Consider the following 22,098-nt stretch of genomic DNA (forward strand, 5'->3'; position numbering starts at 1 on the left):
GCGACTCTGACGGCGGCTTCTTGTTCATTTTATTCGACAAGCACTGGCAGCGCAAAAGTCTGTTTCATGATCCACCTCTGAGGCGCAGATGTTTCTAAACCTGGTGGCTGAGGAGAGAATTAAAAAGGGATCTAGACGGGGCGATAAGGAACGACAATATCTACCAGGAGCTCTGTCACTTCATAGCTGCTCGCGACTACCAACTGACTTTTCAGCAGCGCCGAGACAAACTATGTATTTACGTATTTTGGCTCAGAATGTTTCCAACATGGTGTGGAGGCAGAAACGCACCAAAGTTTGTTTATATTTTACGAAAAAGGGCAATACTAGGGCCAGGTATAACCATAGACTTTAACAATGGACGAGCATTCGGTCATGTAACCCATTGGTTTCTGAAAACCAGTTTTGAAGCCCGTTTTCCTTCGTAGAGTGCGCAGCCATGTCACTCAGCAAGCCCTCGCGAATGTGACCACTGCAGATCAATCATAGTTAGCTTTGCTCACAGCTCCTTCAGCCGAACCCCGCCGAAATATCTGCAGATCTGCCCTCAGATTTTACATTGCGATACACCATGTGATATATTGACTTGATGGTGAAATCAAAAATGACCGTCCCATTTACCCAACGGTAGGTCCGTACAAACGGATAGTTGCTTTGCGAAGGGCGGTAGCATGACGATTACAGATAGGTAAGTGATAATGGCCAGCGATTGGCTGATCCGACTGCCAAACAATCAGATAAGAAATAAATTTAATGCGTGATATAAACTCCTGCCGTGGTCAGCTTAAGAGTTGGGTCTTTTGCTGTTTTGTTAAAGTTTTAACATAGGGGTCAATTGAGATTGTCTCACTTTTGCAGCCAGCCTCTTGCATCTGGGAGTTATCCGGGACGGGTTCAGTGTAGAGCTGCCCCTCTCCCACATACAGTAGGCTCGGACATTTGCGTCCTGGAGTGACATCCGATGAAGCATGCAAGCGTGCTAGAACGTCTTCTTGCAGTTCCCGCTAAAATATATTATGCTTATATAGTTATCTTTAGCCCGAAGTTGTAAGAGACTTGACAGTCTGAAAGTATGCCAGAAATGAGACAGAAGATTAAAGATATGCACTCCTTTGCTGACTCTGATTCCACGGCTAAACTAGCTTGTACAACCCCCACCCCCCCACCCAACCACATTCATGGACGCTAATTTTCAGGACGCCATCAACAAATTGAAAAATCTAAAACCTTGAATAACTTGCAAACTTTTAGAAAGAGTGTGGCGCTGCCATTTCAGCTCTAAGGTTGATGTTCATGAAAAACAGATTCAGAATGTGGAGTCCCTAACTGACACTTGTGGTCGAGGATCTGGGTGAGACGGTGGCTCAGCTAAAAAAGGAAAAAGCGGCCATAAAGAAACAACTTGACTACTTGAACTATTACACAGGAAGAAAGAATATCCACATTATTGGCCTTCCTGAATCTGTGGAAATACCTAAAGAGGTTGATTTTGTGAGTAACCTCCTTTGTGAAGTTTTTGGCCCCAGTGCCTTTTAAATGCCCTGTAGCACCCTATAATGTAATAATTTCCTGATAATGTAATAACGCCTTGTAGCACCCTATAATGTAATAATTTCCTGATAATGTAATAACGCCTGAAAATGTAATACATTTTGCACTTAACTCAATCGAAAATGTAATAAAACCACATGATGTAATAACTTAACCAATAATGTAATAAAACATCCTGACTGATATTGTAATAACATTTTTACCGATAATGTAATACCTTATTACATTATTGGGAATTTATTACATTTTTAGGTGGGTCTTTTTTTTTCAAAACTGATAATGTAATACTTGACAGATAATGTAATATATATGTTTATTTTCAGTCCAGAGTTCAACATTTTGTGTTTTAAAAATCTAAGGATGTTATATACACTGGATGTGAAACACCAGATTGACTATTGGGTTAAATTGCAGACTTTGAGTTCCATACAGTCATACGCAGATATGCAGATACTCAGGGACATGCAACTACATCCTGCTCTTACTGAGTAGGTGATGGACTTACCTCCTTGGGAGACCAGAATTCCAGCTCAGATAGCTTCTGAGCAGCACTGGAAACCCTAGGTAACTCTTTCCTAAGCGTACCTCTTCACTTCACAGATTTCCAACAAATCACTACCTCATGACAACAACCACAAAACAACTTTCGGTAACATTTCATTTGAAGAGGGTATACTGTACATATGCATTCATAACACCTACTGTACATCCAGTACAGGGGGTTACTTAGGGGGTTCTGGGGGTAACTTAGGGGGTACAGAGAGTTACTTGGGGGTACTGGGGGTAACTTAGGGGGTACAGGGGGTTACTTAGTGCAAATTCTATTGCATTTTCAGGCGTTATTACATTTTCAGGAAGTTATTACATTATAGGGTGCTACAGGTGGTACTGGGGGTTACTTAGGGGCTACAGGGGATTACTTAGGGGGTACTGGGGGTTACTTATCTGTAAAAATGTTATTACAATATCAGTCAGGATATTTTATTACATTATTGGTGAAGTTATTACATTATGGGATTTTATTACATTTTCGATTGAGTTAAATGCAAATGTTATTACATTTTCAGGAAATTATTACATTATAGGGTGCTACAGGTGGTACTGGGGGTAACTTAGGGTGTACTGGTGGTTACTTAGGGGGTACAGGGGGTTACTTAGGGGGTACCGGGGGTAACTTAGGGGATACAGGGAGTTACTTGGGGGTACTGGGGGTAACTTAGGGGGTACAGGGTGTTACTTAGGGGATACCGGGGGTTACTTAGTGCAAATTTTATTGCATTTTCAGGAAATGATTACATTATAAAGTGCTACAGGTGGTACTGGGGGTAACTATCAGTCAGGATATCTTACATTATTGGTGAAGTTATTACATTATTGGATTTTATTACATTTTCGATTGAGTTAAATGCAAATGTTCTTATCTGCATATCTGCGTATGGCTGTATGGAACTCAAAGTCTGCAATTTAACCCAATAGTCATTCTGGTGTTTCACATCCAGCGTATATAACATTCTTAGATTCTTAAAAACACAAAATGTTGAACTCTGGACTGAAAATAAATAAATATATATATATATATATATATATATATATACATATATATAAAATTATTATATTATTATTATATTATTATATTATTAATATATATTATTATATTAAATTATCTGTCAAGTATTACATTATCAGTTTTGAAAAAAAAAGAGCCACCTAAAAATGTAATAAATTCCCAATGATGTAATAAGGTATTACATTATCGGTAAAAAATGTTATTACAATATCAGTCAGGATATTTTATTACATTATTGGTTGAGTTATTACATTATTGGGTTTTATTACATTTTCGATTGAGTTAAGTGCAAATTTTATTACATTTTCAGGTGTTATTACATTATCAGGAAATTATTACATTATAGGGTGCTACATGCCCATTATCCTTGACCGCATCCATCGACTCACTGCACCAAACCACCAGCCAAACCAAGGCCACTTCTGGATCAATTGCACAGCTACAGAGTACGCAAATTGGTGGTGTGTCTCGCCAGCCACCACGAGGGGCTGATTCTGTACTGGAACAAGCGGATTCACTTTTTCCCCAATGGCAGCCTGCACAGCACAGCTGACTCTTGTCTTCTGTACAGTAATGGTGAACTATCATGGCTTAACCAACTCAGATGGTGTTTTCCAAGCATGTCCCACTGGCAGTTGGAAGGAAGTTTCTCAGCTGGCCTGGGAATGCATTGGGATCCCCAAAGATGGATGATGGATGAAGTGGTCAAAGAGAGGGAAGTATGGGCTTCCCTGCTTAGCCTACTGCCCCCTCAACTTGACCGCAGATAAATAGTTGAAAATGGATGGATGGATACTTGTGGAATGCAGCACTTTTCATCTCTTATAGTGTTTCTTTCTGAATCGCATGTGGTTATATTGCTTTTTTTTCCCCCAATTCTGTGTTTTTCTTACAATAATTACTTACTGCTTTTCAGAGAGGTGATGATTCTACCTTTTCAGAGGAGCAACTCTTGAGAAGCACGTTTGATCTTTACCTAGCTGGGACTGACACCACGTCGAGCACTCTGCTCACTGCTTTTCTGTACCTGATGAACTACCCACACATACAAGGTATACCTGTGTAGATAAAATAATTAACTGAAAACAATTTTACCTTTCTTTTCTCTCCGAAGTTCAGTAACACATGCATCCAGGTGCTCAGGTCTAGATTTGTTTTCCTTGTTTTCAGTGGTGGCACACTTCATCCAACATGCTTTGACAGTTTAAGTTAAAGTGAGACAGTAGTGCATCAACATCTCTATTAGAGCCCAGAGAGTCAGCACGGCCAATCAACGAGCTGGAAGCTGCAGAGAACACTGTGCTGGAGCAAGACATTTAATCACAGAATAAAAAAGAGGAACATCATATATTGCAGGGAAGTCACAAACTGTAAATCACAAACTGTAAACCAATAGGTTAAAATAAAATCCAGAGTGTCAATATGCTCCTGTGTGGGAGTAGACATATGACTGTGATTAGCATTTGTTTTGGTTTTTTTGACAATATGTGAAATATAAGGACATAACAATAAAGTCCTCCTTCTGAGCACTTTTTAGCAGCCCCACAAGGACTCCATAAAGACCAGGTAATCCACACTGCTGTTTGACAAATAACCACAAACAAAGGGCAGGGCCCATTCCCTAACCCAAAAGTACAGGGAAAATAAACCCTCTCATCTACTGGGAAGAACTCCAACGTACCGGCCCTGAGCTACAGAGCAACGAGTAAGACCAGACCATCCTGACGCCTTTCACCTCAATAAACTCCAGAGTGGAATAAGGTCCAACCCCTGATAAGTAGATCCAGAACAGAGGTTGTGTGTTTTAGAGATGTCAAGTATATGGTTTGTACCTTTCAAGGCCAAACCCAAGCTTTTGGCTGATGACCATAGCATAATGCATTAGACCTCCAAGTGGGATTACCAAAGAAATCCTGAGGCACTCCCACACAATAACTCCAAGTCAACAAAGTGCATCACCACTAATTTGGCGAACTCCCCTCCAGCATCCTTGCATTTGAAATAAAATAATAAATCACCTTATTACAATTATCTTAACATCACATCAAAGTATAAAGAATGTGCAGTAAAACATTTTCATGCCGCACCCGCAGCAGTCGCCGAACTGACCATTGTGGATGCCCGTCGACCATCTGTGGTGGGGGAGGAGCAGGGAGAGGACGGTTTTACCTTGGACACGTGGAAGACTGGGTGAATCTGCTGCATAGAGGAGGGTAGACAGAGGCATACAGCAGCTGGGTTGATGATGTCCACAATAGGGTAGGGACCCAGAAACCGAGGTGCCAGCTTCTTGGACTCCACCTGCAGCGGGAGGTCAGCGGATGAGAGCCAAACCTGTTGGCCCACCTTGTACTTAGGAGCTAGAGTACGCAGGAGGTTGGCTCCCTTGCAGGCACGGGTGTTGGCTCTCTTCAGATCAATCCGACCCATCCTCCATAACCGGCGACATCGGCGGAGGTGAGCCTGGACGGAAGGGACTGTTACCACAGACTCCTGGAGAGGAAACAGTGGAGGCTGGTAGCCCAGGGATCCCTCGAAGGGAGAGAGGCCGGTGGAAGCATTCACCTGGGCATTCAGAGAGTACTCCACCCATGGCAGATCCCTACTCCAGGATGAGGGGGTGGAGAGCCGAGGTGCAGCGGAGTGCAGTTTCCAGGTTCTGGTTGGCCCGTTCTGCCTGGCCGTTGGTCTGTGGGTGGTAGCCCGAGGAGAGGCTGATGGTGGCGCCAATCTCCTTGCAGAGGGCCCTCCAGACGTGGGATGTGACCTGTGGTCCACGGTCATTGACGATGTCAGTCGGGAGTCCATGGAGACGGTAAACGTGCTGCATGAGGAGCTCGACAGTCTCTGCTGAAGAGGGGAGTTTGGGGAGAGCTACCAGGTGCAGGGGGCGGAGTGGCCTAGTGGTTGGGGCTTCGGGCTCATGATCCGAAGGTCGTGGGTTGGAACCCTGGCACTGGCGTCACTTTGTGCATCCTTGGGAAACATGCTTTACTCTTGGCTTCCTCACTTCACCCAGGTGTAGTATCAACCTGATCTCACAAAAATCTGTGAAATGCCCACGACCTCTCACCACTATTTTCCGTTGTATATACACGGAAAATGGTATAATTCCGTGTGAGCACCACGGATTTTGTACCATGGGAAGTCAATGGGATCCATTGTCGTGATATATACACAGATTATGACATTATTATTATTTATATATTATTCTTTGTTATAGTGGCTAAATTATGAGTTTTTGTCGCCCAAGGTACTGTTTGTTACTGTCAGTTTGTAAAAGCATGTTTTTAATGCTGTTTTAGCAGTGTTTTATTGAGGTTTTAATGGGAGCACCACGGATATAGTACTATGCGAAGTCAATGGGATCCGTCACCCAATTTGAATGCTGTCATACCATTGAATGAAGGACAAAACGATAACAATCATCCCATAGATATGGGCCAGTAGGGCCCTACTCTACCTACTAGTAGGCGCAGGAGGCTGTTATTGCCCCTTTCTATGGCTAACCCCATGTTATTAATGCTTGCTATGGAGGTCACACCTCATTATCGCCCCTTTCTATGGCTAACCCCATGTTATTAATGCTCAGTAGGCACAGAAGTTTTGTTATGAAGCTCACACCTCACCTCCCTTTTTTATGTATTTAGCTAGAATTTTAAAACCTGGACAATAGAATTCAACGTAAAATGCCGGATCTTGTCCATTAAAAACAATACTTTTTGGAACATAGTGTAACGACCACAGATAAGATAAGGCCTTTCCCGCCTGGGAAACACATCAGCATTTGGCCGACTGTTTATTGCAGTTTACTGTGGTCTGGGAGACTGTGGTTCGAGACACGCTCTGGGCACGACTTGTTCGCCACAGTATTTTCTTCATTGTGTTATGGTTTTCTTTTAATATCTTTAACATTTCTAAACACAAAAACACGAAAGTGTCTTTGATAATTCAATTATACAATAGGTTCATGTTAAAGACATCCGTTTTAATTAGTTCTGCTTCGATTATGACATGTTATTAATGCTCAGTAGGCACAGGAGGTTTGTTATGTATTGTTATAGGTTTGCCTATGAGGCCTATTTCATGCCTTTTTTGGCATAGTTCACTAACGCTTTGAGCTAGGAGAGTGAAATTCTAGACTCTGTATCAGGGGGTGACTCTCATCCACTGTGCCGAGGTCCAGACCCGTGCGACCTTCGGAAGTGCCAAAGGTCACCGTGTGTGGTGCCTTTTTTGGGCCTTTTTTGTGTGTTTTTTGAATAATTCACTAACGCTTTGAGCTGGGAGGCTGATTTTTGACTATGTTGCAATGCAGAAGGCCCTTTGCTAGGATCTTTTGGTCCCGTAGCTGTACAACTTCCACAGTGCTAATTGGCATTGCAGAGAGTTCACAGAGTTGAGACTTGGCAAGCCCAATTTAGGCCCCATATGGAGGCCACAGGTCAAGTTTTACTTGGTTTGGTCAAATGTTGTGGCAACGGCGTCCGTTTGAATGTTGGAAAAGGTGAAGTTTCAAAGCCCCGCCCATCGGAAAGTACAGGTCCGATCTGCACTAAACTAATGTCTGTCTGTTCAGGGGATCCCCAATAGAGGAAAACATGCCGGGCTGGAGGTCAAACACAAAACCACACTGTAGCATAAACCCACGGTACTCAGAGAAACCTCCATCATAGGGCCTTGGGTTCGACAGAGGTGGTTCCCGAGCTGGTATGGCAGCGGGAAGTGGGGCCTGGGGGGGAGTCATGATGGCAGGGGCTGGTGCAGCATCAGGTGGAGCAGCAGCACCCAGCGCAGCGAGCTGCAATGACAGGGTGTTCATCTGGGCGGTGGGTGCAGCTTGCTGCTGCAGGAGCTGTTGAAGCTGACCAGACTGATTCTCCTGCTCCCCCCTCAGGGTCTGTACCATGGTTGCTGCGTTGGTGAGCTTCTAGGCGTGATCCGCCAACAGCGCCCCCTGGGTCTGGAGGACGTGGAGAGTGTGGGTGGAGGATAGCTCCGCTGATTGGCTCTCGGTGGTTGCTGGTTCATTCATGGCCAGATCTTCTGTTATGACCCGGTAATGTTAAGAACCAAACGCAACCACACAGGAGGCAGAGAAGGGGTTAATGTCTTTAAGGCTTTATTTGCCAAAGAGTGAGAAAACTGAAAAGGTAGCCAAAGGAGGGCTGGTATCCGAACTGGATGAAAAAAACAACAAGTGCGTGTTAGTTCCCCCATGACTTCAGTGCCCACACCCTGTGTGGGGTTGGCGAAAGGATCTTTCTGTGTGGAGTTTGCATGTTCTCCCCGTGTTCCCTTGGGTAGCTAATGTGAGCTACCCTCACAAAAACATGCACACAGTCCTGGGCTATACATGCCCCCTCTGGCCAACCGGGGCGCCAGATGGGGTGGGGAGGATCTGGCCGGAATAACGTGACCCTTCCACGTGCTACGTCCGGTCAGAGAATCCTCACCCTGTCTGGTGAAAAGAAGCGGTCCGTCACTCCTCAGGATAAGAAGGAGACCTGAGCTCAGTGTAGGGCCCTCCCTGGGTCGGCAGAGGGGAGCAATGCCCAGGACTGTTACTTAGGTATGAGCACTGGGTGATGAAATGGGTAAAAAATCGGGGGGAGAAAAAAAAAAAAAAAAAAACAACAAAAATTCAAACAGGAAACAGCACGGCAGGTCCGGGTCACAAGAAGTTATGGGAAGATCTGGCCAAGAGTAGACTGCTGAACCGGCTCTTATAGGCAGTGGTGATGATGGGAGGATTGGCTGCAGCTGTGCCGTGCTGTCCTGTGAGCTCGTTAACGACGGGGACATAGATTGGGCCCAGCTTGTGCAGAGGTGTTCCTGCTAGAGGCAGATCTCTCAGCAGCAGGGGCGATTGGGTATGGCAAGGTATGGCAGCCGCCACACTTTGGCTTCAGGGGAAAATGTAAATGTTCGTTTTTTAAATACATTTATGGAATTACTCTGTGTCTATTTGTATTGATTATTCTATTATTTAATACCTATAAAATAACTACAAATACAAGTCAGAACAACATGATCGATTTCACTAGGTATTATCTTTCCCAACACTACCCCCCTCATATCTTGAAATGTGATGTCCCAGCATCCCTGACGACAGTGGTCGCTGTAAATCTCGTTTTTAGCGCTCTTTGCAGTATTACTAACTTACAAACTTACAAAACTTACAAACTTAAAAAAATGAAAAGAAAGCAGGAAACCCCGCAATTGTTTTTCAAAGAAAGAAGGCAAGTGATGGGTCCAATGTTGCCCCAGTCAGTGGCTGCCACTGATGGATTAATTATGCAAGTTCATCTTAAGGTAAGATATCAAATCATCCTACCCTCTTATACATCTGTTTAAGGGAAATATTTGACTTTTTTTACTCTCTTTCTCTCTTCTGCCCCCTCCCATTCCTTTTTGCATTTGGACTTTAACTGTTTTGAGTTAAACTGGGATGTCCACGTGATATTGTTGCACTGACATAGTGGATGAAGTGAACAGAATGAGTTAAATGGCGTTTGTCAGATACGCTTTTTCTGCTTTCTAACTCTGCCGCTTGCTGTCGGTGCCGAAACGGATGTGTATTGCGTTATCAGCACATAAAGCCTGAATTATGGTTCTGCGTTAAATCGACGGTGTAGCCTACGGCGTAGGGTACGCGACGACGCGTACCCTACGCCGTAGGCTCTTTGTTGGTGTAAAGCGGAACCATAAATCAGCCTTAAGTGTAGTGTTTATAGTTAGCAGGATGTGAGTGAGGCTGCATTTGAAAAATTTCTAATTTTTCTTGACCACACAGATAAGCTACATAGCAGACTTATGTGATGAGTATACTGGGCATGTTGATTGATACTGTAGTTAAGTTCTGAGACTCGTAACCTTGCCATACCTTAGCTTTGACTGAATTGACGCCACTGCTCAGCAGTGGGGGAGGGGTGACTGGGAGATTGTGCAGGCAGAGAAGCAGGAGCCGTAACACATGTATCAACATCCATGGTGACCATATATCAATAAATGAATCCATTTTCAGCTGCAATCTTGCTGTAATCCTCTCCATGGCATAAACTTCATTAACCCTTTGCTGCCACTGCTCTATCTTGGGGGGCTGGGGCTGTAACCATAGTACTGTTATTTTTTTTCTTAGCTACTAAAAGTAGTATCCTCAATAAAGATGATTTCTTTTGCCCCATTTGATATCCTGTAGAGATGCCAAAAAATAAATAACTTTGGATCAAGTTTTAGTTTTATCATCAAAATATTAGTTGTATTGTGTTCATTATGTCTTCAGTGTTGATAGCTTTGTGGTTTTCTTTTGTTCAGACAAGGATAAGAGGTCTTACCTTAAAACCTTTCTGACAGTTTTTGCAGAGCTTTCGCCTTCTTCAGAGAGTGTCATGTGATGGAATGTTGTAGAGAATCCTTTTCAGGACCCCTACATAAACTAAGTTTTTCCTATAAGTAATAACACATTCATCTATGGACTGAAGAAAAACACCGTAGTCAGGTTTTGGCTGGCGTTCCGTTCAAATACTGCGAAGGTCTTTATTGCAAGAATTACAATTTGTACCAACACAGGAGAGCAGGGTTCCGGAAACCAACAAACTCTGAAAACTTGTAGATTTTTGCTCCTCTTTTATACTGTTCAAAAAGCAGGGGCCGCCCCCCAACTTCACCAGTCTTTCTCCGTTAAGCGCAATCTGTCTCATTTAGGCCTCCCATCAGACAGGTTTTGCCTTCAATTCAAACCCAACAGACCTTATATTTATGACATCACTGGTATATGTGTACAATTTAGCGCATACATATGACTTTCTGTTCCTATCTGTCGACATTTGGCCCCGCATCTGTATGTCTTCTGCAACCAAATTCACCTCTCCTTCATTATCTGACGCCCATTACGCTCCAATACTTTCCTGTCTCACACGTCTTGATCAGATAGTGTTTTTTCATATTCCCTTCCTCCGGCTCCACATCTCAATGGTCGCATTTTCAAAAGCAGTTAAACCTACTTATCCTCATACTGCGGCCTCTTAGTCATAAATTTGCATTCATCTTTATCAGCGATAGCTGTTCTAGTACTACTGTGTGTGTGTGTGTGTGTGTGTGTGTGCATGTGTGTGCTTCTCAGGGGCCATCTGCCTCGTGAGAGAAACACACACACTCATTCTGTCTTTTTCTCTCCCTCAGCTTAAAGTTCTATACAGATCATTCTGAAGTAAAAAGTTTCAAATGTTAGATTCCAACCAAATGATTATATATATAAAAACACCAATACCTCTACATTGTGACACGTCTTATCAGCTGTGGTTTCTATGAGGGCGTAACCAACCTGTCAGACTTGACAGGCCGGTCACGCCCCCCGCTTTCCCCCCGCCGCTCCAAGATACTGGTCCAGGTGTGTGAGAGCATGTATGCTCCCTCATCTCTGTTCATCGTATATTGTCCATGTTTCCTGATCTCTATGGCTCCATGATCCAGCGCTGGTATCTGTTTTCTTTGGTGCGGATGACTCTGGCTTTGTCCCAGTACATGACGTGATTCTCTCTTTTGCAGTGGTCCGTTATGGCTGATTTATGGGTCTCTTGCAGTGCCTTTTCTTTTATTGCTCTTGTATGTATTTTTCCCATCTCTTTCTCACACTCCGTTTCATGTTCTTTCCTTCTTGTGCTGAAGCTCCTTCCCGTTTCCGATGTATGTTTTGTTGTGTATTTCGTATATTACATTGCATTTTTTGTTGTGTTCTATTTTGTCCTGTAACAGCTGTCTAAGACCCCGTCCACACGTAGCCGGATATCTGCGGATATCTGCTAAACCGGAGATATTTTCCTACGTTTTGACCTGTCATCCACACAAAAACGCAAATAAACGAAGGTTTAAAAAAACTCCGGGCAAAGTGAAGATTTTTGAAAACTCCGTTTATGTAGATGCGTGTAGACCTGGTGTAGACACACACAACCAGAGTTTTGCGTTTTCGAACGTCACATTATGCGCCAAAACAACAACAAATCTGCTCTGACGTGCGACTTTTGTTTACTACAGAACTACAGATGATCCCGTATCTGTTCTCCAAGCTAAATAAATGGTCTCTGGTCTTGACCACCACTTACTGCGTTACACCGACACAGAGGCTACACCGTAGGGTACGCGGCGACGCGCACCCTACGGTGTAGGGCCCGCGGAGCAGAGCGGGCTCCGCGGAGCCGCGGAGGTGCAGCTTCCCCGGGAACCGCAGATGATCTACAGGTTAGAATGCTTATGAATGTGGTCGAAAACGCAGATCTTCGGTTATGTGTGGAAGGGTTTTTTTTTAAAAACGATGTAATGTGGATGCAAATTTTTTTTATAAACGGAGGGGGGAAATATTCGTTTTTAAAAATACGCTACGTGTGGACAGGGTCTAAGTTTTGTATGTGGTTTGACCGGTGTGTTGATATTGTGTTTGTGCAAAAGAGAGAATGACGTCATGAACCAACCCAGTCTCACATAAAAACGTACCTTGCCTACGTTGGTCCAAAGTGCGAAAACGTAGAGGGGTTACAATATTAGCCCTTGAAAAGTATAACTGTTACATTTTTCTAGCCCTTGAAATGTATAACTGTTACATTTTTCTGCCTATTCGTTTTGCGTCCAAGTCACGTGACTTTTAGGATTCTGGCCGTGACACCAACAAACACGGTGGACATTTTTCATTTTTGAGTGAAAAAAATCTATATTTTGAGTTAGTTTCTGCATAGAAATGCGTTTTGATTACATTTCTAGCAATATATAAATGTACATAATCTCTTGCTTGCTCGTGGTTGCAACGTTTTTTCAGATCTCGTCAGAATAATGTAAAACTGGAACGTTTTAATAACGTGAAATCGTTACATTTTTGGTTGCTGGACAGTGCTGTGAAAAAAAATCAATATTTTGAGTTAGTTTCTGCATAGAAATGTGTTTTGATTACATTTCTAGCAATACATATTTTACTTTCATAATATTCACTCAGTAAATGTACATAATCTCTTGCTTGCTCGTGGTTGCAACGTTTTTTCAGATCTCGTCAGAATAATGTAAAACTGGAACGTTTTAATAACGTGAAATCGTTACATTTTTGGTTCCTGGACAGTGCTGTGAAGAAAAATCAATATTTTGAGTTAGTTTCTGCATAGAAATGCGTTTTGATTACATTTCTAGCAATACATATTTTACTTTCATAATATTCACTCAGTAAATGTACATAATCTCTTGCTTGCTCGTGGTTGAAACGTTTTTTCAGATCTCGTCAGAATAATGTAAAACTGGAACGTTTTAATAACGTGAAATGGTTACATTTTTTGTTGCTGGACAGTGCTGTGAAAAAAAAACAATATTTTGAGTTAGTTTCTGCATAGAAATGCCCTTCATTGGCATGAAAACAAAATAACTACATGAAATATATGTATATATATATATATATATATATATATATATATATATATATATATATATATATATATATATATATATATATATATATATATATATGAGAAAGATAGAAACAAAGTTAATAAATAAGAAAAAGAAATAAATGTTGCACAAACTGGCCTATCTCAGCTTAACAGCATCAAGATGTAAAAAATGTGGTTTGGTCTGGCCGGTCAGCATTCCTGGGGGAACAGCTGGGTGGTTACGCTCAGCAGGTGATCCTGATAAAGCGGCTCTCACTCCCTCCTGTTATCCATATTGCGGATGAGGGGACAGCAGCTGGGCACAGCAACTTGGCTTCCTTCAACTTCGGATCGGCGTTTGCGTTCACGTCGAGGCAATGCAGGGTCCTGGTTCGGCTTTCTGGGCTCGGAACCGGTCACTCGTGCGACCGACGGACGCTCCTTCGGTCACGAAAGGAGAAAGCCGGCCCTTAGCTGGTCCTTCTGGTGCAACAGCAGAGACCTGTAGGTAAGAGGAAAAAGCAGAAAAGAGAGAAGAGAGACCAGAGAGAGGGGGGCCTTCTCTTTTATAGCTGCGCCCAGGAAGTCCATGCTCCTTCCTGCAGCTTGAGGTCCTTGTCCAATCAGGGTGTGGTCCCTTATCACTAAGGGGCCATATATGCAAATCCTGGCTGGGCTTCATGTCCAGGGCTTTTTCCGTTGCTCCAAGCCGTGTAGCCACGGTGTTGTAAACTTTAGTCCTGGTTTCGGGCTGTGAAAATTTCAGTTGCCTCCTTTGTTCTGAGACCATGCGGCAGTGGTCATAAAACTTTAGGCTGCTTTTTGTCGGAGGCCCGAAATTCGGCCTGTAGCCTGGTCAAAGCCTGACTGTTCACATAATCACACATTTCATGAATTCATAAACCCCATGAGTCCATAATCACACATGAATTCATATCATATGGGCGGTGGTCCAAAGCTATGTAATAATTGCTCGGGGGTCATGTTCTGGGTCTCGGGAAAGCGCCTAGAGACAACTTCTCCTATAATATATTGGCTTCAGCAGAGACTATTCGGACTATGTCCAATGTTACAACGGGGCTGCTGTCAGCCAAAGCCAAAAAAAAATAAATAAAATATATATATATACTGTATTTTCGCGACCATAAGGCGCACATTTTTTTTTTTTTTTTTTTTTTAATGTGCCGGGCGCCTTAAGAAACGGTGCGCCGTGTCTATTACCTGAATTACGGTAATGTAAGGCCGCCCACCATGAGAACGGTAAAAAGAGAAAGGGGCGGGTGAAGCACCCGTGAGTTGGGACGTGAATGAGACCATCCACTGAGCTGATTAATGCGGAAACAGAAGATGAAGACTTTTAAGGATTTGCTTGATGTGTAAAGTTAAATAAAATACAATCAAACTAAGTTTTGCTCCAGCTATATTTTTAAATAAGCACACTTGTGTGAGTGTTCTGCAGCGCGCGTGTGTTTTGCATGGCGGAACCGAGGATGCTCCTGCCGTGGGTTTGCGGGGTCCGATCGCCGCATCCCCGGGGCAGATCCGGCTGAAATGCCGGCGCGAAACACACACATACTTATTTATGTGGCGCTTGCCTGGCGCAGCTGAATTAGCGGAGCGGAGCTCCTGTCAGATACAACCCGGTACCAGCGCGGGGGACGCGGGACCGCCGCGGTCGGGATCCGCAGCACAACGGGGTATGAAAAGTTTATTTAGGCTACTCTTGTGATTGCCTGCCACGCTGATGGACAGAAACTGCCGGCTATGGTGATTTTTAAAAGAAAAGCGTTGCCTAAACAGACTTTTCCAGCCAGAGTGAAGAGTGAAGGGCTGGTGGCTGAGACAGGTTTATGTGCAGCGCCCCGGTGTTTTTTTTTAATTCTTTAATGCAGAAACAGAATATGAACCTTTGAAGGGTTTGATTGATGTGAAAAGTGAAATAAAATATCAAACTAAGTTTTGCTTCCGCTCTATTTTTAGCGTGTGTGTGTTTTGCGGTGCGCGTGTGTGCAGCTCCGTCTCTGTAGACGGCGCCTTTTGGGTCGGTGAGCCGTATGTGTGTTTTAAAACCAAAAATGACACACAAAACTGAGGGTGCGCCTTTCCACACAGTGCGCCATATGGTCGTGAAAATACGGTATATATATATATTTTAGCGTTTCATTTCATTTTCAAAGTCCTGCGACTGCTAAAGTGGTTTACTGACTGACAAGAGCTTCTTTCTACTGATGCATTTGAATGAACCAATAATATGAATGCCATGTTCAATCTCACTGTACATTGTACATTGTACATTGACAATAGAATATTCTATTCTATTCATGTTACTTTATGCAGATGGCCATGCATGTTCACATGAGCAGTCTGTCCTACTCTGGGCCTGTCCTTCCCTGCAATGATTACTTAATGATACAAAATAAATTAACTCAAAGGGGGAGGGACAGTAACAGCGTTTTAAAAAGTGGAGCCTGACATGTCTCCCTTTTCCCCAGTGGAAAAGACCCAGCTGCACATGGCCATGTAAACACCAATAACCCCTTTGAATAACTGGAATTTGTTCATATTCCTGTTTTTAAAAACCTGAATATAACCCCTGGGTTACTCCTTTTCTAACCTGAATATTAGGTCATGTATACGCCTAAAGGGATATCCCCATTAAAAGGAAGATGAATTTGTTTTCTGCGCATGTTCTTTTCGCAAGGAATCTTGGTCTTTTGAGTCCAGGAAGTACTTATAAACATGGCAAAACGCAAGACCAGGAGGAGACTAATCACTTCATAAATGTAATGAAAGATATGAACATTTTGGCATTTCTAGACGGTAGAAAGTACCGGGATAGTGAGATTTACCAAAAGGTGAGCGAAAAGTTGCGTAAAGCAGGATTTGTACGAACGCCAGACCAGATCAAGCACAGCTGGGAGACGCTGAAAAAGGCATACTACAGGGCAGTGTTGTTCTTGTCGGCTATTTTAAAATTTTGTTTCAGTCTTAGTCCTGTTTCAATCGCCGTTGTTATTTTTTGTCATATTTAGTCGAACTCATCCTTTTTTTATTTAGTCACATTTTTGTCGACTAAAAGTCGAGCATTTTAGTCTTTGTCTTAGTCCATGAAGCCGTGAATTTATTTGTTTAGTTTTAGTCAACAAAAACTATTTGCATTTTAGTCTAGTTTTAGTCTGACAATTTAGTCTAATTTTAGTTCGACAATTATTTTAGACATCAGTAGATCAAATCGAAAAATATTTTCCATCGCATTTTCTCTTATCCTTTTGATAAAAAATGTAAATTTTAAGAAATACATCTAGAAAGGGAACATGAATTGACATGAATTTGCACATTAATTTGGATCATATTCAGACACGTTGATGGTTGCATTAAAATAAATTTACATCTGCGATGAAAATAAAATAAAGTGCCTAATGGGCTAGTTCACATTCAACAAAATGGATCTGAGGTCAGTGAAAATAAGAGAAAAATAAGAAAATAAAAACAAACTCCCAATGTATCCCAACATAGTTTATTTGTGACACTATAAAGTGCATATAGCAAACTAGTTCACATCATTTCCTATTATACACAGAGCAATATAATTATGCAACTTGCAAAAATGTAACAATCTCAGTCAAATACCGTACGAACTACGGTAACTGCAGCATGTCGGCATAGGTCTGCACTCTACAGACCCCTTTTCCTAACTTGAGTTGGAGCTACTCCACAACACAGACACAGAGCTACAACATGGAGCTTGCCAAGAAAATGTGTCATTTGATTTGTAAATGAAAACAAATTCGCAAATGAAAACAAGGCAGAGCTTGCTAGAACTAAGACAATGGAAAAAAGTGCATTATTTTTTAAACTTGCAAATGAAAACTGAACCAGGGTTGATTTTGAAACACATTTGTATATGTTTTACTTACTTAAGCTGCAGATATTTAACACAATCGTAGTAAAGTACTCTGCGCCCCCCCCCCCCCCCAGTATATTTAGTCCTTGTTTAGCTTGAGAAAGGCTCTTCTTTCCAAGGTGGTTCTTGCCCTGTTGCGGCGACCAGTTGAGAGGTCACCAGTTACACTGAAGACGCGCTCTGCAAAAGCTTGTGATGCCGGTATTGCCAGAAGATCCAAGGCCAAAGGTTTCAGACGCACAAACAAAGTGTCACTCTGAGATACCCAAAACGTTATCCCAGACATATCAGCAGCTTGGGACAGGGCCTCTTTGTATTTCTGAATCTCCTGCTTGATAGAGGCCTTGGGGGTCCTGGGCCTTGCTGAATGCCTGGGGTTAAAAAATCGAAATCTAGGCCGCTTTGTCAAAGTGGCTGACTCTTCAGTCTCACTCTCTGCTTCTTCAGTGTCGTCCTGCTCTTCTTCACGGATCATTGGTGGCACACTGTGAATGATGTATTCTTCAGCTTTTTTCAGTAGTTCCTGAATTCCCTCATCTTCATTTTCAATTAGGACGTCTGCTGCTACAGAGGGGTCAACAAAACATGCAGCTGCAGCAAGAGGAGAGAACCTGTCATCTGCGACATTAAGGAAAAGGCCAAAGCGTAGCTTTATATTCTCCCTCATCTTCTGTGCCAGTGCAGCTGCATCCTTGTAGCTCCGGGTATGAACTCTGGAGAACTCAGACAGGTGACCAATCAAGTCCAGCAACGCAGGCACAGCAAGGCATAGGGAATTGGTGTCAGTTTGAAGTAGTTTTGTGTGTTCAGCAAATGGAAGAAGCAAGGTCTTGAGGATAGCCAGCTTCTGCCACTCACTGGGTTGCAGGCTGTCCCAGGTCATACTCTCAGCTACCGATGCAAGATGGTCCTTCACCTGAAGAGCGCGAGACATCATCATATAAGTACTGGACCATCTGGTTGGGCAGTCTTTGATGAGGGTGATCCACACCTTGCCAGTAACCGTTCTATGGCAATGGATGATTTGCGGAACAGTTTCACCAGGTGCCTCAGTTTGTCCAGAACTTTCTTGATGGTGGGTTCCTTCTGCACCATGTTCACAACTAGCTGAAGGGTATGAACCACGCAGGGGGTCCTCTCCCAGGTTCTGTACCTAATGGAAAAAAAAGTTTAACAAAGAACAGACTTTTCATAACCATTGAATTAGCACATACTTATCAGCACATAAAACAGGCTCATTGCCGATTCAATTTTAGAATATAAACACATCTTATCCATCCATCTACTGCTGCAGCAGTGTTTTACACAAACCAGGTCTGACATAATAAGACCTGCATTTATTGCATTTCAAATACTAAACTGAAATAAGTTATAGTTACAGAATAGAATTAATGGCAGCAAGCATGCACACAGACTGACCTTTCATCAAGGACTTCTGTCACGGCTCAGACAGGACAGAGAACCCAAATGCACAACACCAGGCAGGATCAGAGTCCAAGAGGCTTTAATCTTTGTCAAAAGGCCAGCAGGGGTCAAACCGGGTAGTCAGGCAGATCAGGCAAACAAAACCAAAACGGGCAGGCAAAAATCCATAAACCAAGAATCATGCAGGGTTACAGGCAGGCAGGCAGGAACAGGACAGAAATCAGGAAGGCTGGAAAGCGAGGCAAAAGCACACGACAATCTGGCAAACTAGAAGGTGGAAATGGGCCGGTATATGAGGGGAACTGCTGATGAGGGAGACCAGATGTGGAGCTGGGCCGGGGAAGCACAGGTGAAGGGAATGAGTGGATCTCTGGCTGATTAGGGTGGCAGGATCTGGAAAAAACAGGGGAGTGAGTTAAACAGTAAAAAAAACCTATCCTACACTGTGAAACTGTGACAGAACCCCCCCCCCCCCTCAAGGGACAGATTCCAGATGTCCCAAAACCCCCCACCCCGGGCAGGAGGAGGGGGTCCGGAGGAGGGCCCCGGCCAACACATGGCCAAAGCTCCGGGGGCCGTCCTTGGTGCCGGGCAGACCGGCGAGGCAGTTCGGGGGGGTCGCCCTTGGGGCGTAACAGGCTGGTCCGGGGGTCGGTCTGGGGGCTTGGCAGGCTGGTCCGGGGGTCGGTCTGGGGGCTTGGCAGGCTGATCCGGGGGTCGGTCTGGGACTGCGGCAGGCTGGTCAGGGGGTCGGTCTGGGGGCTTGGCAGGCTGATCCGGGGGTCGGTCTGGGACTGCGGCAGGCTGGTCAGGGGGTCGGTCTGGGGGCTTGGCAGGCGGATCAGGGGGTCGGTCTGGGGGCTTGGCAGGCGGGTCAGGGGGTCGGTTTGGGGCTTGGCAGGCAGGTCAGGGGGTCGGTCTGGGACTGCGGCAGGCTGGTCAGGGGGTCGGTCTGGGGGCTTGGCAGGTTGGTCAGGGGGTCAGTCTGGGGGCTTGGCAGGCTGGTCAGGGGGTCGGTCTGGGGGCTTGGCAGGTTGGTCAGGGGGTCGGTCTGGGGACTTGGCAGGCGGGTCAGGGGGTCGGTCTGGGACTGCAGAAGGCTGGTCAGGGGGTCGGTCTGGGGGCTTGGCAGGCTGGTCCGGGGGTCGGTCTGGGGGCTTGGCAAGCTGGTCCGGGGGTCAGTCTGGGGGCTTGGCAGGCTGATCCGGGGGTCGGTCTGGGACTGCGGCAGGCTGGTCAGGGGGTCGGTCTGGGGGCTTGGCAGGCTGATCCGGGGGTCGGTCTGGGACTGCGGCAGGCTGGTCAGGGGGTCGGTCTGGGGGCTTGGCAGGCGGGTCAGGGGGTCGGTCTGGGGGCTTGGCAGGCGGGTCAGGGGGTCGGTCTGGGGCTTGGCAGGCGGGTCAGGGGGTCGGTCTGGGGCTTGGCAGGCGGGTCAGGGGGTCGGTCTGGGACTGCGGCAGGCTGGTCAGGGGGTCGGTCTGGGGGCTTGGCAGGTTGGTCAGGGGGTTGGTCTGGGGGCTTGGCAGGCTGGTCAGGGGGTCGGTCTGGGGGCTTGGCAGGTTGGTCAGGGGGTCGGTCTGGGGGCTTGGCAGGCTGGTCAGGGGGTCGGTCTGGGGGCTTGGCAGGCTGATCCGGGGGTCGGTCTGGGACTGCGGCAGGCTGGTCAGGGGGTCGGTCTGGGGGCTTGGCAGGCTGATCCGGGGGTCGGTCTGGGACTGCGGCAGGCTGGTCAGGGGGTCGGTCTGGGGGCTTGGCAGGCGGGTCAGGGGGTCGGTCTGGGGGCTTGGCAGGCGGGTCAGGGGGTCGGTCTGGGGCTTGGCAGGCGGGTCAGGGGGTCGGTCTGGGACTGCGGCAGGCTGGTCAGGGGGTCGGTCTGGGGGCTTGGCAGGCGGGTCAGGGGGTCGGTCTGGGGGCTTGGCAGGCGGGTCAGAGGGTCGGTCTGGGGGCTTGGCAGGCGGGTCAGGGGGTCGGTCTGGGGCTTGGCAGGCGGGTCAGGGGGTCGGTCTGGGACTGCGGCAGGCTGGTCCGGGGGTCGGTCTGGGGGCTTGGCAGGCTGGTCCGGGGGTTGGTCTGGGGGCTTGGCAGGCTGGTCAGGGGGTCAGTCTGGGGGCTTGGCAGGCTGATCCGGGGGTCGGTCTGGGACTGCGGCAGGCTGGTCAGGGGGTTGGTCTGGGGGCTTGGCAGGCTGATCCGGGGGTCTGTCTGGGACTGCGGCAGGCTGGTCAGGGGGTCGGTCTGGGGGCTTGGCAGGCGGGTCAGGGGGTCGGTCTGGGACTGCGGCAGGCTGGTCAGGGGGTCGGTCTGGGGGCTTGGCAGGCGGGTCAGGGGGTCGGTCTGGGACTGCGGCAGACTGGTCAGGGGGTCGGTCTGGGACTGCGGCAGACTGATCAGGGGGTCGGTCTGGGACTGCGGCAGATCCATCCAGGATCGCCTCAGGAAGGGGAACAGAGACCACCTCCAGAACAGAGACCGGCGGGCCGCCTCAGGAACGGAGACTGGCTGCAGGACCGTCTCAGGAACAAGAGTCGGGGCTGACAGGAGGCGGGGAGCCGGAGTCGGGGCAGACAGGAGGCGGGGAGCCGGAGTCGGGGCAGACAGGAGGCGGGGAGCCGGAACCGGGGCAGACAGGATGCGGGGAGCCGGAACCGGGGCAGACAGGATGCGGGGAGCCGGAACCGGGGCAGACAGGAGCCGGAACAGACAGGATGCGGGGAGCCGGAACAGACAGGATGCGGGGAGCCGGAACAGACAGGATGCGGGGAGCCGGAACAGGAGCAGACAGGATGCTGGGAGCCGGAACAAGAGCAGACAGGATGCGGGGAGCCGGAACAGGAGCAGACAGGATGCGGGGAGCCGGAACAGGAGCAGACAGGATGCGGGGAACCGGAACAGGAGCCGGAGCAGGAGCCGGAGCAGGAGCTGGAGCAAGCTGGGGCTGGGGCTGACGCCTTCGTCGTTGCCTCCCCTGAGCCTGCAGGCTCCTGGGCCCACCCAGAGCCAGGCGTGTTCCCCAGAAAGGGGGAAGGGACTGGGGTGGGTCTGGGACCAGCTCGGGAACAGCAACAGGCCGGAACTGGGGGCATGTCCCCGTCCCCTTCACCGTACGGTGGTAGAACGCCACTTGGTCCCCATAAAACAAATCCCACAAATCCTCTTCCTTAAGTGGTAGGTCCATGTTGGCTGGGTTCAGTCTTTGGCCAGATTGTACTGTCACTGCTCAGACAGGACAGAGAACCCAAATGCAC

At 46.4% G+C, this 22,098-nt stretch overlaps 1 protein-coding gene across 1 annotated transcript in view; it reads left to right on the forward strand.

Moving 5' to 3' along the window:
- The window catches only part of LOC133444458 (cytochrome P450 2F2-like), a 42,487-nt gene that overhangs the window by 14,646 nt on the left and 5,743 nt on the right, over positions 1-22,098 (forward strand). Inside the window, exon 7 of the mRNA XM_061722260.1 lies at positions 4,035-4,170. Within this exon, the coding sequence (XP_061578244.1) occupies positions 4,035-4,170 (136 nt within the window). The remainder of the gene's footprint in view (positions 1-4,034; positions 4,171-22,098) is intronic.

This window comes from Cololabis saira, chromosome 5 (assembly GCF_033807715.1).
Source record: "Cololabis saira isolate AMF1-May2022 chromosome 5, fColSai1.1, whole genome shotgun sequence".
NCBI lineage: Eukaryota > Metazoa > Chordata > Actinopteri > Beloniformes > Belonidae > Cololabis > Cololabis saira.